Raw genomic sequence first — 19,228 nt, 5'->3', positions numbered from 1 at the left:
TTGTAAATGGTGGTTTTTATTATTTAGGAAGAAAAAAAAATCCAAACCTACATGGCCCTGTGTGAAAAAGTAATTGCCCCCTGAACCTAATAACTGGTTGGGCCACCCTTAGCAGCAATAACTGCAATCAAGCGTTTGCGATAACTTGCAATGAGTCTTTTACAGCGCTCTGGAGGAATTTTGGCCCACTCATCTTTGCAAAATTGTTGTAATTCAGCTTTATTTGAGGGTTTTCTAGCATGAACCGCCTTTTTAAGGTCATGCCATAGCATCTCAATTGGATTCAGGTCAGGACTTTGACTAGGCCACTCCAAAGTCTTCATTTTGTTTTTCTTCAGCCATTCAGAGGTGGATTTGCTGGTGTGTTTTGGGTCATTGTCCTGTTGCAGCACCCAAGATCGCTTCAGCTTGAGTTGACGAACAGATGGCGGGACATTCTCCTTCAGGATTTTTTGGTAGACAGTAGAATTCATGGTTCCATCTATCACAGCAAGCCTTCCAGGTCCTGAAGCAGCAAAACAACCCCAGACCATCACACTACCACCACCATATTTTACTGTTGGTATGATGTTCTTTTTCTGAAATGCTGTGTTCCTTTTACGCCAGATGTAACGGGACATTTGCCTTCCAAAAAGTTCAACTTTTGTCTCATCAGTCCACAAGGTATTTTCCCAAAAGTCTTGGCAATCATTGAGATGTTTCTTAGCAAAATTGAGACGAGCCCTAATGTTCTTTTTGCTTAACAGTGGTTTGCGTCTTGGAAATCTGCCATGCAGGCTGTTTTTGCCCAGTCTCTTTCTTATGGTGGAGTCGTGAACACTGACCTTAATTGAGGCAAGTGAGGCCTGCAGTTCTTTAGACGTTGTCCTGGGGTCTTTTGTGACCTCTCGGATGAGTCGTCTCTGCGCTCTTGGGGTAATTTTGGTCGGCCGGCCACTCCTGGGAAGGTTCACCAGTGTTCCATGTTTTTGCCATTTGTGGATAATGGCTCTCACTGTGGTTCGCTGGAGTCCCAAAGCTTTAGAAATGGCTTTATAACCTTTACCGGACTGATAGATCTCAATTACTTCTGTTCTCATTTGTTCCTGAATTTCTTTGGATCTTGGCATGATGTCTAGCTTTTGAGGTGCTTTTGGTCTACTTCTCTGTGTCAGGCAGCTCCTATTTAAGTGATTTCTTGATTGAAACAGGTGTGGCAGTAATCAGGCCTGGGGGTGGCTACGGAAATTGAACTCAGGTGTGATACACCACAGTTAGGTTATTTTTTAACAAGGGGGCAATTACTTTTTCACACAGGGCCATGTAGGTTTGGATTTTTTTTCTCCCTAAATAATAAAAACCATCATTTAAAAACTGCATTTTGTGTTTACTTGTGTTATATTTGACTAATGGTTAAATGTGTTTGATGATCAGAAACATTTTGTGTGACAAACATGCAAAAGAATAAGAAATCAGGAAGAGGGCAAATAGTTTTTCACACCACTGTATGTCTTGTTTTACTGACCATTTTTGACAGAAAGTGACCTTCATAGAAGACTCGCCAGTAATGATGGACACCTGCAGAGCTGTCTGTCTACCTGTGGTCACCTCCTGTGTCACCTTACTGTCCACACTCTTTGAAATTCTAATCCTTCTGACTCTCCTCTTGTGACCTTTCCCTCTGTTAGTGGCTTGCTCTCCTCTTCCTTTCTTTGTCCTCCTTCTCTGTTTCATGTCTCCCTTAACTTCTCTTTTCATTTCTCTCTGTTTCTATCCTTCTCTTGTCTCTCCTGATCTTTGCAGTCCCAGTCTCTCTGTTCCTGCCTGTCACCCAGCTCCAGTTGTCCCCTCCTCTTTGTCCATTGTCACTCTGGTCACTTCCTCTGCCCCGACTCTCCATCTTATTCTGTTTTAGTGACTTTAAACAAACTTTAGTGAGGAGATCAGAGGAGTATTATGGAAGCACAAGTGACAATGGATACCTCATCATCCAGCTGGGATTCACATGTCACTTTTTTGCTTTCTTTGTTCATTTTGTAGAGAAAAGCCAAGCAAAATGACACCTTTTATTGGCTAACTAGAAAGATTACAATATGCAAGCTTTCGAGGCAACTCAGGCCCCTTCTTCAGGCAAGATGTAATCATTCATTTTGTATATTTACATTTTTGATTATTTAGTTTCATTACTTTTAAGAATTGTTTGCTACGCTCCATGTGCTTTGTGGATGATCACCCAAAATTCAGGGTTACCTGCCCATCACCATCAAGGGTGAAGACTAGGAATACCCGCAGTCCCCTACGGTTCATTGTGAATGCAGTTGTGCTGTGATGAGTTTCGTTGCATTTGTGATTATTGTGCTGTCGTCATTACTGGAGTTTTGATTTTTTTTTTTTTTACCATTCTTGGATTTTGTGTGTTGGGACATTGATGGCTTTGGATCTCTTTGTCGTTTAAATCATCTCCTTTTGTGCTCTGTGGAGATCATTTTGTGCCTTAGAGCGTTTTATGTGAAAATAAATCTTTATCTTTATAAAGATTGTTCATTGCCCTTTCTGGTGACTAGTCTGCTTTGATGGTTCTCCCGCTTGTAGTCATTTTGATTTGTATTAATTGGGAATTACGAGTTTAGGAACTCTCTAGTTATTAACAAGAGGATGTGGACAAAGTCAATACCAAAATAAAGAACTGACAACGTGGGACAAGAAATAAAACAACAGGCTGAACAGAAAGGACAATGAGAGGATGAAAGAGACCACTGTGGGAGAGCAGCTCAGGGCCACAATGCTGTCTGTAAGATTTTAACAATTAGAGAAATCTGCAGTTGTGTCCTCTTCACGTCCATCTGTCTGCTCACGTGTGACACTGATGTCTGTCCTGATTAAAAACAATGTATATATGGTGGGTGTGGAACATAAAGAGCCATCAAGTCAGAAGAAATAAAATTCAACACACTCACACACACACACACACACACACACACACACAAACACTTGTTGTTCACTTACTTCAGTTTGTGTAATTTGCAGTTTTCACTCCTCAGCCCCTCACACAGCTGATTCACTCCTGAGTTGTCCAGGTTGCTGCCGCTCAGGTTCAGTTCAGTCAGTCGTGAGTGTGGAGAAGAAAGAGCTGAGGAGAGAGCTCAGCAACATGTGGAGGTGAGACCACAACTAAACAGACTGTGGAGATAAAGAGAGAGAAGTGAGGACATGTGGACAGACAGACAGATACACAGACAGACCGCCGGTGGTCTCAATAAGCGACATGATGATTACAAGCAGAGCTGGATGCTCAGGTGTGTCACTGAACAGCAGGCTGCTGCTAGCATTTGAACTGAAACACAATTTGAACTCCACACAGCAGGACTGACCTTGTCCTCCACTTGAGTGTTCAGATGCACTTCTTTGAGTTGGTGACAGCTGAGTGACAAACTCAGATTTCTGTCCATCATTCAGGACTCAGGGTGAGGACACAACTGAAATGATTGACAGGAGGCCATTTACAAATGCCAGCCTCTCCAGATGTTCAGTGACAGCAGCTGTAAATCAGTCAGCCTTTATTTTATAGAGTGCTAGTCACAAACTAACAACACAAACAAGAGGACAAATAAACACAACGAGCACAAAGATAAATAAGTGACAAGGGAGAGGTGACAGGAGAGGTGATGTGACACCGGAGGACATGACAGTCCACTCCAGGAGGGACACACAGAGGGTCACCGGCTGCTCACAGTGACACTCCACTCTGTCCAGTCATCTTCTCTAAGGCCTATCAGCCACCTGAGCTCAATGGACAAACTCCACTCAGCCAGCTGGTGACATGGGTTCAAGGTGACAGGCTTGTTGCGTCATAGCGAGGGTCTCTCTTAGTGTCACTACACACACCAGCTGCCACAGACATAGTGGACTGAAGAGCTTTGGTGGTCAGTAGAGAGTTTGGACCCTGGACAGGCCTCCACTCTCCATGGACACTTAAGCACCAAATTTATAAAACTGAATAATAAATAAGACAAAGGATGAAATAATAAGAAATAGAAAAATGAAAATGAAATAAAGAATAAAAATGTGTTTGAGTGTCATTGTGACAAAGTGGACAAATGGACACAGTTTACAAATTAGAATTTGTGTGCAAATATAAATGAAGACATTCAAGATAAAAAATAAGAAAAGACACAAAGCCATCTTCTTTATTTTATATAGCGCCTTTCAATCCAAAGTCACTTTACATGTCCAGCTCTCTCCTTGTATTCTTACACTGAGCACAGACAGGTGACGTGACTCACTTAGGGTTACACAGCATGTGACAGGCAGGAATTGAACCCGCGTCACTGGGATGTCAAGTGCGGTACCTCAGCCACTGGGCCACAGAACTGGGAATCAGGATTGGCCAGAATGACAGAGGAGGCGGGACATGAGCTGTCAGTCAGCCTGAGAAGGTGTGAAGAGAAGGCGGCCATCTCAGTGAATTTGATTATCAGGCCTTTGATCAAATGGGACGCTTTGGTGTCTTTAGATGACCTAAAAATGTCGAATGACTGAAGTGTTTGATTATTGTGTTGTTAAACATTTGGTCAAAGTGTGAAGGCTAAGGAGGCCTGAAGTGACAAACAGACACTCAAACGTGTGACATGAACAGGACAGTGGACAAAGTCAATACCAAAATAAAGAATTGACAACGTGGGAGAAGAAATAAAACAACAGGCTGAACAGAAAGGACAATGAGAGGATGAAAGAGACCACTGTGGGAGAGCAGCTCAGGGCCACAATGCTGTCTGTAAGATTTTAACAATTAGAGAAATCTGCAGCTGTGTCCTCGTCACATCCATCTGTCTGCTCACGTGTGACACTGACGTCTGTCCTGATTAAAAACAATGTTTATATGGTGGGTGTGGAACATAAAGAGCCATAAAGTCAGAAGAAACAAAATTCAACACACACACACACACACACACACACACAGACACAGACACACACACTCACACACACACACACACTCACACACACACACTCACAGACACACACACACACACACACAGACACACACACACACACACTCACACACACACACTCACAGACACACACACACACACACACGCACACACACGCACACACACTTGTTGTTCACTTACTTCAGTTTCTCTAATTTGCAGTTTTCACTCCTCAGCCCCTCACACAGCTGATTCACTCCTGAATCCTCCATGTTGTTGTCATTCACGATCAGTTCAGTCAGTCGTGAGTGTGGAGCAGAAAGAGCTGAGGAGAGAGCTGAGCAGCATATGGAGGTGAGACCACAATAAGACAGGCTGTGGAGATAAAGAGAGAGAAGTGAGGACATGTGGACAGACAAACAGACAGACAGACAGACCATCGGTGGTCTCAATAAGTGACATGATGACTACAAGCAGAGCTGGATGCTCAGGTGTGTCACTGAACAGCAGGCTGCTGCTAACATTTGAACTGAAACACAATTTGAACTCCACACCAATGCTGCCCTTCAAGGCGCTATATACCTGAAGCATCTTCTGTCTGTCAGGTTACCCTGAGTGACAAGAGGACGCCAGCCGTCACACTGGACAGGAGTGTCACACAGCAGGACTGACCTTGTCCTCCACTTGAGTGTTCAGATGCACTTCTTTGAGTTGGTGACAGCTGAGTGACAAACTCAGATTTCTGTCCATCATTCAGGACTCAGGGTGAGGACACAACTGAAGTGATTGACAGGAGGCCATTTACAAATGCCAGCCTCTCCAGATGTTCAGTGACAGCAGCTGTAAATCAGTCAGCCTTTATTTTATAGAGCGCTAGTCACAAACTAACAACACAAACAAGAGGACAAATAAACACAACGAGCACAAAGATAAATAAGTGACAAGGGAGAGGTGACAGGAGAGGTGATGGGACACCGGAGGACATGACAGTCCAGTCCAGGAGGAACACACAGAGGGTCACCAGCTGCTCACAGTGACGGTCCACTCTGTCCAGTCATCTTCTCTAAGGCCTATCAGCCACCTGAGCTCAATGGACAAACTCCACTCAGCCGCCTGGTGACATGGGTTCAAGGTGACAGGCTTGTTGTGTCACAGCGAGGGTCTCTCTTAGTGTCACTGCACACACCAGCTGTCACAGACATAGTGGACTGAAGAGCTTTGGTGGTCAGTAGAGAGTTTGGACCATGGACAGGCCTCCGCTCTTCATGGCCACAAGCACAAAATTTATAAAACTGAATAATAAATAAGACAGAGGATAAAATAATAAGAAATAGAAAAATGAAAATCAAATAAAGAATAAAAATGTGTTTGAGTGTCACTGTGACAAAGTGGACAAATGGACACAGTTTACAAATTAGAATTTGTGTGCAAATATAAATGAAGACATTCAAGATAAAAAATAAGAAAAGACACAAAGCCATCCCCTTTATTTTATATAGCGCCTTTCAATCCAAAGTCACTTTACATGTCCAGGTCTCTCCTTGTATTCTTACTCTGAGCACAGACAGGTGACGTGACTCACTCAGGGTCACACAGCATGTGACAGGCAGGACCTGAATCCGCGTCACTGGGATGTCAAGTGCGGCACCTCAGCCACTGGGCCACAGAACTGGGAATCAGGATTGGCCAGAATGACAGAGGAGGCGGGACATGAGCTGTCAGTCAGCCTGAGAAGGTGTGAAGAGAAGGCGGCCATCTCAGTGAATTTGATTATCAGGCCTTTGATCAAATGGGACGCATTGGTGTCTTTAGATGACCTAAAAATGTCGACTGACTGAAGTGTTTGATTATTGTGTTGTTAAACATTTGGTCAAAGTGTGAAGGCTAAGGAGGCCTGAAGTGACACACAGACACTCCAACGTGTGACATGAACAGGACAGTGGCACAGTGGTTAGACACACATCAGGGACCAGGGAGTAAATCTGAACACACGACTGAGCTCTCGGCTCTTGGTGCCGATTCTTTTTTCATATTTAGAGGTGTTGGCTGACTTCACACTTTTAAGTCAAGTACTCAAGGACGTGGTGTCAATAAACTTATAAATTAAAATGTGTACAAATGAGAGTGACATACAAGTGACAAGGGCCACAAATCAAATGTCACTAGACAAACTCTGAGGTGCCGCAGATCTCCAACAAGGAGGACACACTGAGCTGAGTTTGTGTTCTCAACTAACAAGTGAAATCTTCTTAATGGCCAACGAGAAAATGAGCCAAAGACGAGGTCAGCCGACAAGTCAGCACACATTTCAGGCCTCGTCAGGCCGCAGGACTCGGGGAGCGTCGGACTTTTCAAAAGCTCCAAGGCTGAGGTGAGCTGCTCAGTGGTCTTGTACCACATGTTTGTCACAGTGTGTTATTGTTATGATTTGCGCTTATTTTTTTATTATATTAATATTGCAAATTTGATCCTGGTTTTTTTTTTTTAGTTATTTCTGTTATTACTTCTTCCGAATTCTTTACACTTTGAGGTAGTTGATTATATTTTATGTTTTCCTGTGATGCCATCCTCAGTTCTTGTGTGTCACTATTTTGTGTGTCTGTTGTAAAGGAGTTGCTACAAAGTGACACTCAGGGTCACACTAAGAGTTTTGTCAAAGATCAAGGAGTACAAAGTTGAGTCCATTGGACTTCTGCGTTATCTGAGTTTGTGGATGTGACATAAAGAATAAGCAGACGTGTGTTTAAAAGTCAGACATCACAACTGGTGCTTTGTGTTTCAACTGTGAGTTTGGATTTCACTTTCAGTTTTGACACTCGGCTTTTTGATCTTCCAGTTCTGATCTCCTCTTCTGGCTCTTAATTCCCATCTTTCTCTCAGTCTCTTTTCTTTTTGCCATTTTTATTGTAGTCCTGATTTAAACTCAGATCATTTAAAAAGAGTGAATCAGTGAGAGAAGACGGCTTTACAAAGATAAGAAGCCCCTCTAGGGAGAGGTTAAAGATTTAATGACCCTAGTGGCACAAATCACAACTACTTTGTGACAAACTCTAACTGATCTTCCTTCTTCAAGTGCTCACATAAATCAAGGTGCTGGTGGTCTGCCAGTAGCTGGTGGGAGTCACGTAAAGGACCAGCCAGTCCTCATGTGATTTGTTTTACAGGAGACCCTAAAAATGGAGGAGATGTTTGAATTAACAAAGGACGTGTTTGATTGTCAGCCAAATCCTGATTCTAAAAGTTAGCTCATGTTGGTCACTTGATGTCACTGCTTGATGAGAAGCCACCTGACTGGACATTCACAATGACAAGACAAGTCACAGTGCTGTCCATCTATTGAGGATTTGGTTTGTGAATTTAGAAACATTTTAAATATGGCTGACAGATTAGAGGTGGCAGTCAGTCGATTACTAGAATTCAGACAAGACATTCAGTCAGTTAGTAATATAAAGTGACATGTGACATGTGAGCCCATGAAGTGGTCAGACTGATGACCTTCTCATGTCACTGCTGACCACACAAAGCTGGCACACCACATGGTGTCAGGGCTGCCAGTCCTGATGGTGTCGACTCTCAGGTGTGACTCCATCACAAATCTGCTGCTAATGTCCTGCTGTCGTATGGACAGGCCAGTCAGCTACGTGACGATCATCGGGGGGGTTTACTTCTGACCTGCTTTACACCCTAAAGACCTTAAGTAGTCAGTGAAGATGGTGGGATTTGACCCTGCGGCCTGGAGATGTGGGGTAGCAGTGCTCACCTCTGTGCTGCCCCCTGTGAAGGGATCACTTTGACTAAAACGAGTTCCAGAGGTGAACTCCATATTTCTACAGTAGGAGTGCTGACAGCCGGAGTTCAGAGGTTAGGATTGTTAATGAAAACTGAAACTAAAGTGGTGAAAAAGTGTTATGTTAAATGAAATAAAAGTGAAAGGAAAAGAGTGAAAAATAAAAAAACTAAACAGAAATTAAAACTGCATAAAGAAAATGAACTGAAATGGAATAAAAATCTGCTTATTTCAAGTTTTTTGCATAACCAGACCAGAGTTCAGCATTGAATTAGTTGACAGATTTTGTTGTTTCCATTCCTGTAGCTCACTCTCTCCGTTGTTTTCTGTGTGTTTTACAAATCTCTTTCTTTACTTGTGCTAATTGTATATTTATGATCATCAATACTCACCTGAGAGTCTGTCCCTGCGCTATACATACACACACTGTATGCTATTGTATTGTACTCCGCTCAGCTCTGGGCGACACTCCAAGGCTGGACCTTCACCTCCACTCACCGGCGGGCGGGCGGCCGAGCACTTGGACTGACGGACTTTAGCAGCACAGAAGGGTCTCTGAAGTGTTTGAGGGTCAGTGCTGTCTCTTCATGGCACCTCTTCATGGTCAGTGCGGACTCCTTCATCACCGACTGTTCACCACAAAGATTCTGCTACAGGCTGTTTATTCTCCGCCAACTCTACGCTCTTTATAATCAGCATTTTAATTTATAAAGATATCACTTTATACTTTCATGACATACTGTGCACAGGATATAAATTACTTTAAAAAAGTATTAATATGACCGCAGCACACGTGACATAACTGAGCACTCACATATGATTACTTTACATTCTACAGCACTCGTGATGTCAGCGACAGACGACGACTCTTCTGTGGAGGGCACTGGCACAATGGCAGCCGCCTCAGACTGGCACTATTAGATGAGCCATAGTGTGTTTTATAACAACTTTATTAAAAAAGGTGTTTAATTTTCAGAAAAATTGTTAAAGTGTTTCCTTTAAAAAAAGATTCCATTTTGAATCATTTTTCTATAGAAAGTTGTTTCAGTGTTTAGGTGTGAGAGGCTGCAGCCCCACTTGTACTTCAAATGTTTTATCAACCACAAATAACGAGACCACCTTGAGTTAGTAGCGAGTTCTTTCTTTTCCTTATTTTTGAAAGTATTTACTTTGTTGTCCTAATTAGTCAGAATGATGTAAGTGGGGCGTCACTGTGATTTGATTTGGGGGGCTCCACATTCCTGACTACACCCGCGGTGCACATGAAGGACGCAGCTGCTGCCGTTGGACGCCAATATGAGGCTGCTGGTGATTTGTGATTGATGAGGGGAAATAAAACAAACTCAGCAATCGGGGAGAGACGACCGCCGGAGGAAGTTGGTTTGTTGCCCCTTTTGTTCTTAGAGGAGTTCATTAGTGCTAACCGTGTTATTCTTATTAATGGGGGACTCCCAGAATGCATAACAAGATGGCCGCATGTTAATTTAGTGTTGCAGACAGCTGGTTCATTTACAAACCTGTGAAAGCAGACTGAGGGGGGATTTTCAATTCAGGAGGGGAACTGATTTGGGAGAAGCGGCTCAGGTTTAGTGGACGGAGCGCTCAGGTTAGACGGCTGCCATTGGGATCCACATAAGCCAGCTGATGGGTTCTGGGCTGTTAGAGCTTTATTTATTTATTTTATGTTTTTTTCCCAAATTATCGATTTGAATGACTGCAACAAGTGAATATTCATTCTTTGCTTTGGTGTTTTGCTATCATTTTTATTTTTTCCTGTGATAAACATTTTCTTTATTTTTGAATGCAATGCATCTGTTGCTACATTTGTCCTAATTAGTAATTGTGCCATCTCTGACCAGTGTCTGACCCCGTCACCTGCCTGATGACGTCTACTGGGGGGCTAAGGAGTGTTTTCCTCGCTTATCTCCTGCCATGGTACACACTGCAGTTTATTTATCGATGAAGACCCCACACAGGTTGTGTCCCGTCACTTGTCACTGTTCTGTGGACACTGAGGTGTGTTTGATTTTTCATATTCTCCATGATGAAGGAGAGTCTCATTATTACCTGTAAGCTTCTTTAGACGAAAGTGAACATTCTACAGATTTGTAACTGACTTATTGTGATTAAAGTTATTCATTCCTGCAGCTGTTAATAAAAATTGTTTTAAAAATAACACGCTATAAAAATTACAAAACAGGATTTCAATGTGCAGACATCTCTAACAAAAACACAAAAATCACTTTTCTAGAACTTTCTAATCAGTTGTACTTTTCTCATTTCTCAACAAAAAGGATCTAATAGTGAATTTCTATATAAATTATTATTTGATGTCTGTTGTTATTTAGCTGCTGTTGTGGCTTTCAGGTGCCACTGTGACACACAGCAGTGTATGTTCTGACATGGACCCTCATCTATTTGTAGGCCTGATACCCCTAATGGACACACTAATGTCACCCTCAGTGTCCACAGAGAGTCAAACTAAACTCATGAAGGTTTTATTACTCACATGACACGTCTGCAGCAGATGAGCCCCGGCGCCAGTTTCATGATGCACTCTGAGGTGAGCTCAGTCTGTGACAGGTTGAGCTCCTCAAGTTCTCCACAGCAGCTGATGACAGAGCCCAGCACAGCACAGTCCAGGGGAGATAAAGTCGTCTCACTGAAGTCCATCTTTAAATCCTTCCCAATGGCATCTCTGATTAATTTCTTATTCTGAGTCTCATAGAGCCACTGACACAATCGCAGAGCTTCACGTTTATCCCATCCATGCAGCGCCTCTTCAGCTTTCTTCTTCACCCACTCCAGTATCCGCTTTGCTGTCTTCACCTTAAACTCCCCCATGACTCCCCCCAGTGTTTTAAACACAGAATATCTGGACAGTCCTGCTAAAAATCGAATGAGAATCTCAAACCGGCCATCGTTACATGACTCCAACTTCACAAGCAGCTCCTCCACACCCTCTGATGGATCGAGGTAGAAGAAGCAGGCGGCCATGAACTCCTGTATGGTGAGGTGGTAGAATGTGTACGTCGTGTACTCCAGAGTGCTTTCTCTCTGAAGGATTTCTTTGAGGAACCCTGAGAGGAATGAAGAGGACAGAACTGGCCGGAGACCAAAGGTGGACATCTCAAACTTGTCATAAAACACAAGAATTCTGTTGGCCACTCCATAATAAGCCATCTTTCCAAGTTTGACCAGAATCTCTCGCTGGTCTTTGGCTTCTCGCTTGTGATTAGTGAGGATGTTGTGAAGGAACATCACAAAGAGCTCAGTGACAGTTCTGGGGGCAGCTCCTCGCTCTTCTTCAGGTATCATGAAGTGGCTCTTCAGCACAGAGCAGATAATCCAGCAGTACGAGGGGTTGAAGCACATGGTGTACAGAATGGCGTTCTCCTCCACATAGTGAAAAGCCTCAGAGCCTCGATCAGCATCACCAAAGAACTTCTTAAAGTATATCAGCCTTTGTTCAGGGAAGAACCCCAGGATCTCTGCAAATCGATCAACTCTCTCCATGTCCAGGGTCTCCAGGGCTGTTGGTCTGGTTGTTATCAGGACAGTGCAGCCCTTCAGTAATGTCCTTCTGACCAGGCTGGTGACCAGGGTGTGGACAGGGAAGTAGTCATCTATGTTTGAGCAGTTCCGCTCCTGTGTGAAGTCCAGTTTGTGTTTGTACTCATCCAGACCATCAAATATAAAGAGGAGAGATTCAGGTTTCTGCAGGATTTCTCTCAACTTTGGGTCACTGAGATATTTATAGTGCCTTACAATCAGCCTGGTCAGAGGCATCTGTGGCTCTGTCTCTGTGTCTAGTAGGTTGAGCTCCCTGAATTTAAACAGGAACACAAATGCAAACTTCTGGTACTGAGTGCCCCTGGCCCAGTCAAACATGATCTTCTGGACCATGGTGGTCTTCCCAATTCCAGCCACCCCACTGACCACTACAATGTGAGGGTCTGTCTCACTTCCAGGACTCCTCCTAAAAAGCTGCTCAGTCCAGATTCGCTCACATTTCTCTTTTGTCTGCTCCTCTATTAGCTCTGCATGAGTCTTCCCCATCTTCACAAGTTCATGGTGCCTCTCACTGTAGGTTCTTTTGAACTGTTTAAAGACCATCAGCTCTGTGTATCGAGTCTCAAAGCCCAAAGATCTTGTGTTTGGGTCTCCAGGAGCAGTCTGATCCTCCAGAGTTCTTGTAGATTCAGACACACCACCTCTGTGTGTCTCATGGAGGCCTGAAAGCGATAAAGAGAACTTGTGAGAAAGAAAAAAAAACTTGCAGTCAGGGTCACTGATCTTGAGGAGGTTGGCTAACCTGTGGTGAATTAGGAGATTACAGATCTTGCCCAGGTGTCTTTTAGGGGATAGCGTGAACCTAAGAAAAGACTTCAAGCAGACAGGTAGAAACAGGTGTGTCATTGTTGGACATGTAATACACACAAGGCTACAGGTGCACACTGGCCAAGGGCTCCAACTCAGAGCTGGGAATTACCAACCATTGTCAGGTCTTTGTGGAACTTGATGGTGACTGACAATTCTGTGGTGGAAGAGCCCCAATGGGTCGCTTGAAAACCAGTCACCACAGAAAGACAAACGTAGTGAGAGTACAGGACTCAGTCTCTATAGAGGGATGGAGATTTAGGTTTGTGTTCTTGTGTGGTCAGACTCTTGTATGTTGTACTGCCTACCTGATGGACACTTGGGACACCTCCTTGGAAGGGTGAACAGTGTGCTGGCAAGAGTGGTGGTGGGGGGGGGGTGTTTTGGATTTAGTTCTCATTGGCCATAATTGAAAAGAAGACAAATGTGTAGGCAGAGTGACACTTTGACAATCCAGGAGTTAAGTGCCAAGCTGAGGAGTGGAGCTGACATGGTGGTCTTCTCTAATGTTCTGACTTTTCCACACATTAGTCCAGTGTTTCCCAAACTCAGTCCTGGGGACCCCTGTGGCTGCAGGTTTTTGTTCCAATTGGATTCCTAATCAGTGACAACACCTGATAGCACTGATCTCATTTAATTAGCTGGGATTTTATTTTTTTTATTCGACATTCAGAAAAGCACAGCAGCATGATTTTTACATTTATAAGCCATTTAGAAATATTTCTGCTTTTGCTATACTGTAGATTTAAATGCTTAACTCTCTTTTGTTGATTTCATTATACTTTGCCCTTTCTCTGTGCAGTTTTTCCCCCTTTGTTGTATCTTAATAATGACAATTTAAAAACAAGCAGATCAGACACCGAGGCAAACAACACGGAATAATCAAAGGCTGCAACTACTTTAGAGTCAGGCCCACTAATCAGTAAATAATGGATTAATTAAACAATTAGAAGACCTAAAAAAGTAGAATGAAAATCAAGATGAAAATACTGTGAAAAAGAAAAAAAATACATTATTCCTTTATAACTGCTTGGTACATTTTAATATATTTTTTTTTAGCAAACTTAGTTTTCTAATTTCTATATTGTTCCCTAAACACAGAACTTGTGAAATAACAGTTCACTTAATTAGCCCAGGAGTTCAATTAAAAACAGAAGCTGATTGGAACAAAAACCTGCAGCCACAGGGGGTCCCCAGGACCGAGTTTGGGAAACACTGCATTAGTCCATGTAAGACTAAGGAATTTAGAAAGTTTAAACTCATGGCTCATCTTGGGATAGGATAGAAGAGCACAGGTTTATGGGGCATTGGGATGCCCTGTCAAGATGCATTTGATCAGGAGGGACACCAATGTGGGAGTGTGGGGGTGTTAGGTAGGACATCTAAGTAAATAACTCAAAGATCAGGGGGTGAGAGTTTAGTAGAGAGGTTAGGAGAGGCCAAGTTTAAAATATAACATAAGTGAATGCACACTACAGTGTAAAAACAAATACAAACCAGTTCAGAAGTTTCTACTCAAAGATAAAGAGTCAAAGGTAATTGAGTAATACATTGAAATTAGTGGCCTTACATTCATTAAATAAAATACACTGTACGAATTGTACTGTATAACTGAACAAATAACGGACCGAGAAAGTATTCTGACTCCATCCATTCCTGCAAATTTTACTGCGCTGTAGATTTAATTTTAAATAGATCCATTTGAAATTTTTGCCTATCCATTAACATTGAATAACCCATAATGCCAAAGTCAAAAAACATTTTCAGAAAAGTGTTCAAATTTACTAAATATCAAAAACTGTAATCTCTCATTAATAGAAGTGTTTAGCCACTTAATTCAGTAATTTGAAGAAGCCCCTTTGGCAGCTTTTCAAACTTCTAGTCTTCTTGGTAAGTCTCTATAAGCTTTGCACACCTGGATTTGTTGACTTTATGCCATTATTCCTGGTAGATCCTCTCAGGCTCTGTTAGGCTGGATGGTAAATGTCTGTAAACTGCCATCTTCAGGTCTCTCCACACATGTTCTATAGAGTGCAAGACTGGACTTTGGTTGGCCCACTCAAGGACACTCAGAGACTTGTCCAGAAACCGCTCCGGCGTTGTCTTAGCTTCAGGTCACTGAGCAGTCACCCCAGTGGTGTGCACTCTGGAGCAGGTTTTCTTCAAGGGCCTCTCTGGATTTGTCTGCTTTCCTTATCCCATCAATTCTGGCCAGTCTCTCTGTCCCTGTACCCCCATAGCAAGATGCTGTCACCACCAACCTTCACTGTAGGATTGTATTAGACAGCTGATGAGCAGTCCCTGGTGTTTGACAGACAAAGTGCTTGGATTTCTGACCCAAGAGTTCAGTTTTTGTCTCCCCAGACCACAGATTCTTTTTTCCTCCTGTTCTCATAGTTCTTTATAGTGTCATATGATTTTACTTAATAGGGGCTTCCATCTAGCAAATCACCAAAAGATGCCTGTGTATCCAGCAGGGGACGCTAGCTCCCTTGTCGGAATGAGTTATTTTTTAATTGCGGCGTGTTACATAACCTGAATCTATATAGATATGATATTAAAAGGCGATACCCCTCCCTTAGTAAGTGATACGCCGATATGAAATCACATAGGAGAAATCACCTAGCTTACTTTAATGATAGTTTAAACTCCATAACAGTCAATGGAAGCTCATAGCAAGACCTTTGGGAGTGGGGGCCCAATGTGTAGAGTATGCCATTTTTGTTGCTGCGTTTGAAGGATTTTCAGGTTCAGATGACATTATCTCACAACCGTCCGTTGGCTTCAAAGGTGCGCCAGGCAATGTTTCAAGGCTTTATACTGTCTCTTCATGTGCAGACCCCCACTTAAGTGAATCATGCCATTCCAAACAAGTAAAAGGGGATACAGTTTCATGCTGACTTTGACACACAAAAATAGTACACAATGCCCATTTCACAGTTGTCCCTGTCTTGTCTTCTAATGCTTGCCTAGCAGTTCTAAATGATGAGCCCCTGTGCTAAATCTGTGTCCACTGTGCATAGGAGTAGATTTATAAAATATTTTTGTTCAGAGGACCATGAGATATTAAACATATGTTACAGCCTGAATGATGGAGTGCTGTTTAGATGGATATCATTCTGGCAGGTTCTCCCATCTCAGCAGAGGACTTCTGAAGCTCTAAGAGTGACCATTGGGTTGTCGGTCACCTCCTTGACCGAGGCCATTCTTGTCCAGCTACTCAGTCTGGATGGAGAGAGTCTCCATGAAGAGTCCTGGTGGATTTAGACTTCTTCCATTTCACAATTCTTGAGGTCACTGTGCTCCTCAAAGCTTTACAAATGGTTTTATCCCTTTGCTTCATTCCATAATTCAGCACAATCTGATTGTGGAGGTCTACAGAGAGCTCCTTGGACTTCATGGCTTGTTTTTTGTACTGACATGCAGTGTGAATTGTTGAATCTTCTATACACAGAGACACGTGTGCCTTTCTGAAGGACGTCCAATCAATTCAAGGGGCCACAGGTGGACTCTAATCAAGTTCCTCAAACATCTCAAGCAGAATTAAAACAAACAAGAGGCACCCGAGCACAGCTTGGAGTGGAGTGTCACAGCTGAGGGTCTAAAGACTTCTAGGAATGAAAGATCTCAGTTTTTGATTTTGAATATTTTTTTGCAAACCTTTTTGATAGCATGAAGTCACTTTGTCATTAAGGGATATTGAATGTACAATGAAGGGCGAAACGTCCAATTTCTCCATTTCAAATTAAACCTAAAACACAATAAAGTGTGTAGAAGGTGAAGGGGTCAGAATACGTCTAAATCCACTGCATTTAAAATATTATAGCAGTAAGAGAAACCTTGTTAAAGGTAGCTAGCTTTTTACTTCTGGTTGAGAGTACGCTGTGCGTGTTTGGCTGCTGCTTCTCACCGATGTCGTTGTATTTGTTTTGTTTTGTCCCAACGGACTTTCTCACCTTTACCTTCTGATTTGACTGCTCTTTTCGAATTTTACTTACGAATGCCATTGGTGATTGCCTAGATCACACCTGCTTCAGTCCTGCACGAGCCCCTCTTCCTTCGCTCCTGTTACTGCCTTTGTGGTGAGTATGAATCTCCTCTTTCTTCGTTTCCAGTTTGAACTGTGAATGTGCAGCCTGCCCGCTGTGCTTTTCCTTTTCTAGCTGGTTATGCAGTGAGATTTGTGTTGGCTAACATGTGGAGCTGGAGGTGTTGTGTGGCATTCTGTTTGCTCTTGGTGGTGTCCACTGGTGTCTGGAAATTCTTAGCCTGTTCTGTCTCTGGTTTGGAGTTGTGCTGTGTGTTGTCATTTCTACTTTTTTGGTAATGCAGCTCATATATTCTCCATATGAACTTAAAAATCTCGACTGTCATCCATGATTGGTCTCCCTGACTTATAGTTTTTGCAGGTCGCTTGGAATTACTCGGCGTCCTGGCTATATTCACTGGTCTAAACAGGCCCCTCGTGGATCTATGGCTCGGACACGTTGATTTCAAGTATATTGACATCTCACCATGTTCACTGGCGTAACACTAGGGCTGTCCGAGGAATAAACATGGGCCATCTTTGTCCTCTTCAGGATGTTCCCACTTGAGGCTCGGCCTTTTGAACACTCGCTCCATCGCTAACAAGACCTCCCTAATTAACAACCTCATCTCCCAGAAGCAAGTGGACATGTTTCTTCTTACAGACAACCTGGTGACTATTTACATGTAAACTTGCTGTCTCCCCCAGGCTGTAGCCACATATCTACACCCAGGTGAACAGGAAAAAGGGGCGGCCTGGCTGTGGTTTATAGATCTACCTTGACAATGAAGGAACTCTCCTTTTTTGAAGTCACATCTTTTGAATATATTGCTGTTAAAATGGTTTCCTCCCCTCCTGTACTACTGCTGTTAATTTATCGCCCTCCCAAATCTGTGGTGAACTATCTGTCTGAATTTAATGAACTTCTCACTGTAATCTCATGTCTTTGCCCTGCTGTAATTTTACATGGTGATTTTAATATTCATGTTGATAACAACTGCTCTCTTACAGCTGAATTTATCTCACCTTAGAATTGTTTTAACTTGACACATCATGTGGATTTCTCCACTCATACTCAGGGTCATATTCTTGACTTGCTTTGTTCAAATGGCTTGAATAATGTCTCTGTCTCAGGTTCACTCTCTGGTATTTCTGATCATAAGCTTATTGAATGTAACTTTAGCATTATTACCACTACATCTGTCAAGAAAAGTCTGTCTCCTATCGCAACATTAGGTCTGTTAATTCTGATTTGTTTGCTGCTTCTCTTGTGTCTTTGTCTCTTTCTGAATTGCATAGTCTTCCCTCTCCTGAAAACATGGTTTCCCTTTATAACAGCTGTTTCTCCCAACTTTGCTCCCTTAAGGACTACGCATGATCCAGCCTTGCGCTCCTGTCCCTGGTACACCGTTGAGCTCAGAGCTATGAAAGCCACTAGCAGGCGTCTTGAACGGCTTTATAAGAAAATGGGCCTCATAGTTCATTCACAGCTTTACACTGAGCACATACTTCAATATAGGGACCCCCTTAACACGGCTCACTCCATCTATTATTCCTATGTCATAAATGGTGCTAAGACTAGGCCTAGAACTCTTTTTAGGACTGTTAATAAACCCCCCTCCTCTAGCATGATGCCCCAATACAGCTGAACAGTGTCAGGCTTTCTTACATTTCTTTAATACCAAACTTATCAAATCTATCACAGTTTCCCCTCCACACCTCAATCACTCACTCATTCTGATCTGCCATCTCCATCATCAAGACTCACTTGTTTCTCGCCTGTTGACTCTCTTGCCATCTCTGAACTTATTAATAAGTCTAATTCCTCCTCCTGTCCGCTCTATCCTCCCTCCACTTCTCTGCTTAAGACATGCTCATCCATAATTCATATTCCTATTGCCTTATTGGTAAATGCAGGTTTCATTTCAGGTTCTGTCCCTACTGCTCTCAAAACTGCTGCAGTTACCCCAATCCTTAAAAAACCTGACCTGGATCCTTCCCTGCTCTCCAGTTACAGGCCTATCTCTAATCTCCCTTTTTTGGCTAAGGTGATGGAACGTGTGGTTGCTACATAACTCCATGCTTTTCTTCTAGATAATACACTCTATGAGCCTTTTCGGTCGGGCT

General features: G+C 42.9%; 1 protein-coding gene and 1 long non-coding RNA gene across 3 annotated transcripts in view; one reads left to right on the top strand and one right to left on the bottom strand.

Annotated features, from left to right (window-relative positions):
• The window catches only part of LOC127527885 (uncharacterized), a 263,679-nt gene extending 258,171 nt beyond the window's left edge, over positions 1–5,508 (top strand). Inside the window, exons 2-3 of one of the 2 annotated variants that reach the window (XR_007935057.1) lie at positions 3,072–3,191; positions 5,335–5,508. This is a non-coding gene — a long non-coding RNA (uncharacterized LOC127527885). Of the gene's footprint in view, positions 1–3,071; positions 3,192–5,322 lie in introns of both variants that reach the window. The other variant, XR_007935056.1, reaches the window with a different exon arrangement.
• The window catches only part of LOC114665238 (NACHT, LRR and PYD domains-containing protein 3-like), a 367,778-nt gene that overhangs the window by 283,833 nt on the left and 64,717 nt on the right, over positions 1–19,228 (bottom strand). The window contains exons 6-7 of the mRNA XM_051924838.1: positions 11,204–12,929; positions 5,109–5,282 (exon numbers count right to left, since the gene is read on the bottom strand). Of these exons, the coding sequence (XP_051780798.1) occupies positions 5,109–5,282; positions 11,204–12,929 (1,900 nt within the window). The remainder of the gene's footprint in view (positions 1–5,108; positions 5,283–11,203; positions 12,930–19,228) is intronic.

This window comes from Erpetoichthys calabaricus, chromosome 1 (genome assembly GCF_900747795.2).
Source record: "Erpetoichthys calabaricus chromosome 1, fErpCal1.3, whole genome shotgun sequence".
Taxonomy (NCBI): domain Eukaryota; kingdom Metazoa; phylum Chordata; class Cladistia; order Polypteriformes; family Polypteridae; genus Erpetoichthys; species Erpetoichthys calabaricus.
The sequence above is the reverse complement of the archived record's forward strand: the minus strand, read 5'-3'. Positions and strand labels throughout refer to the sequence as shown.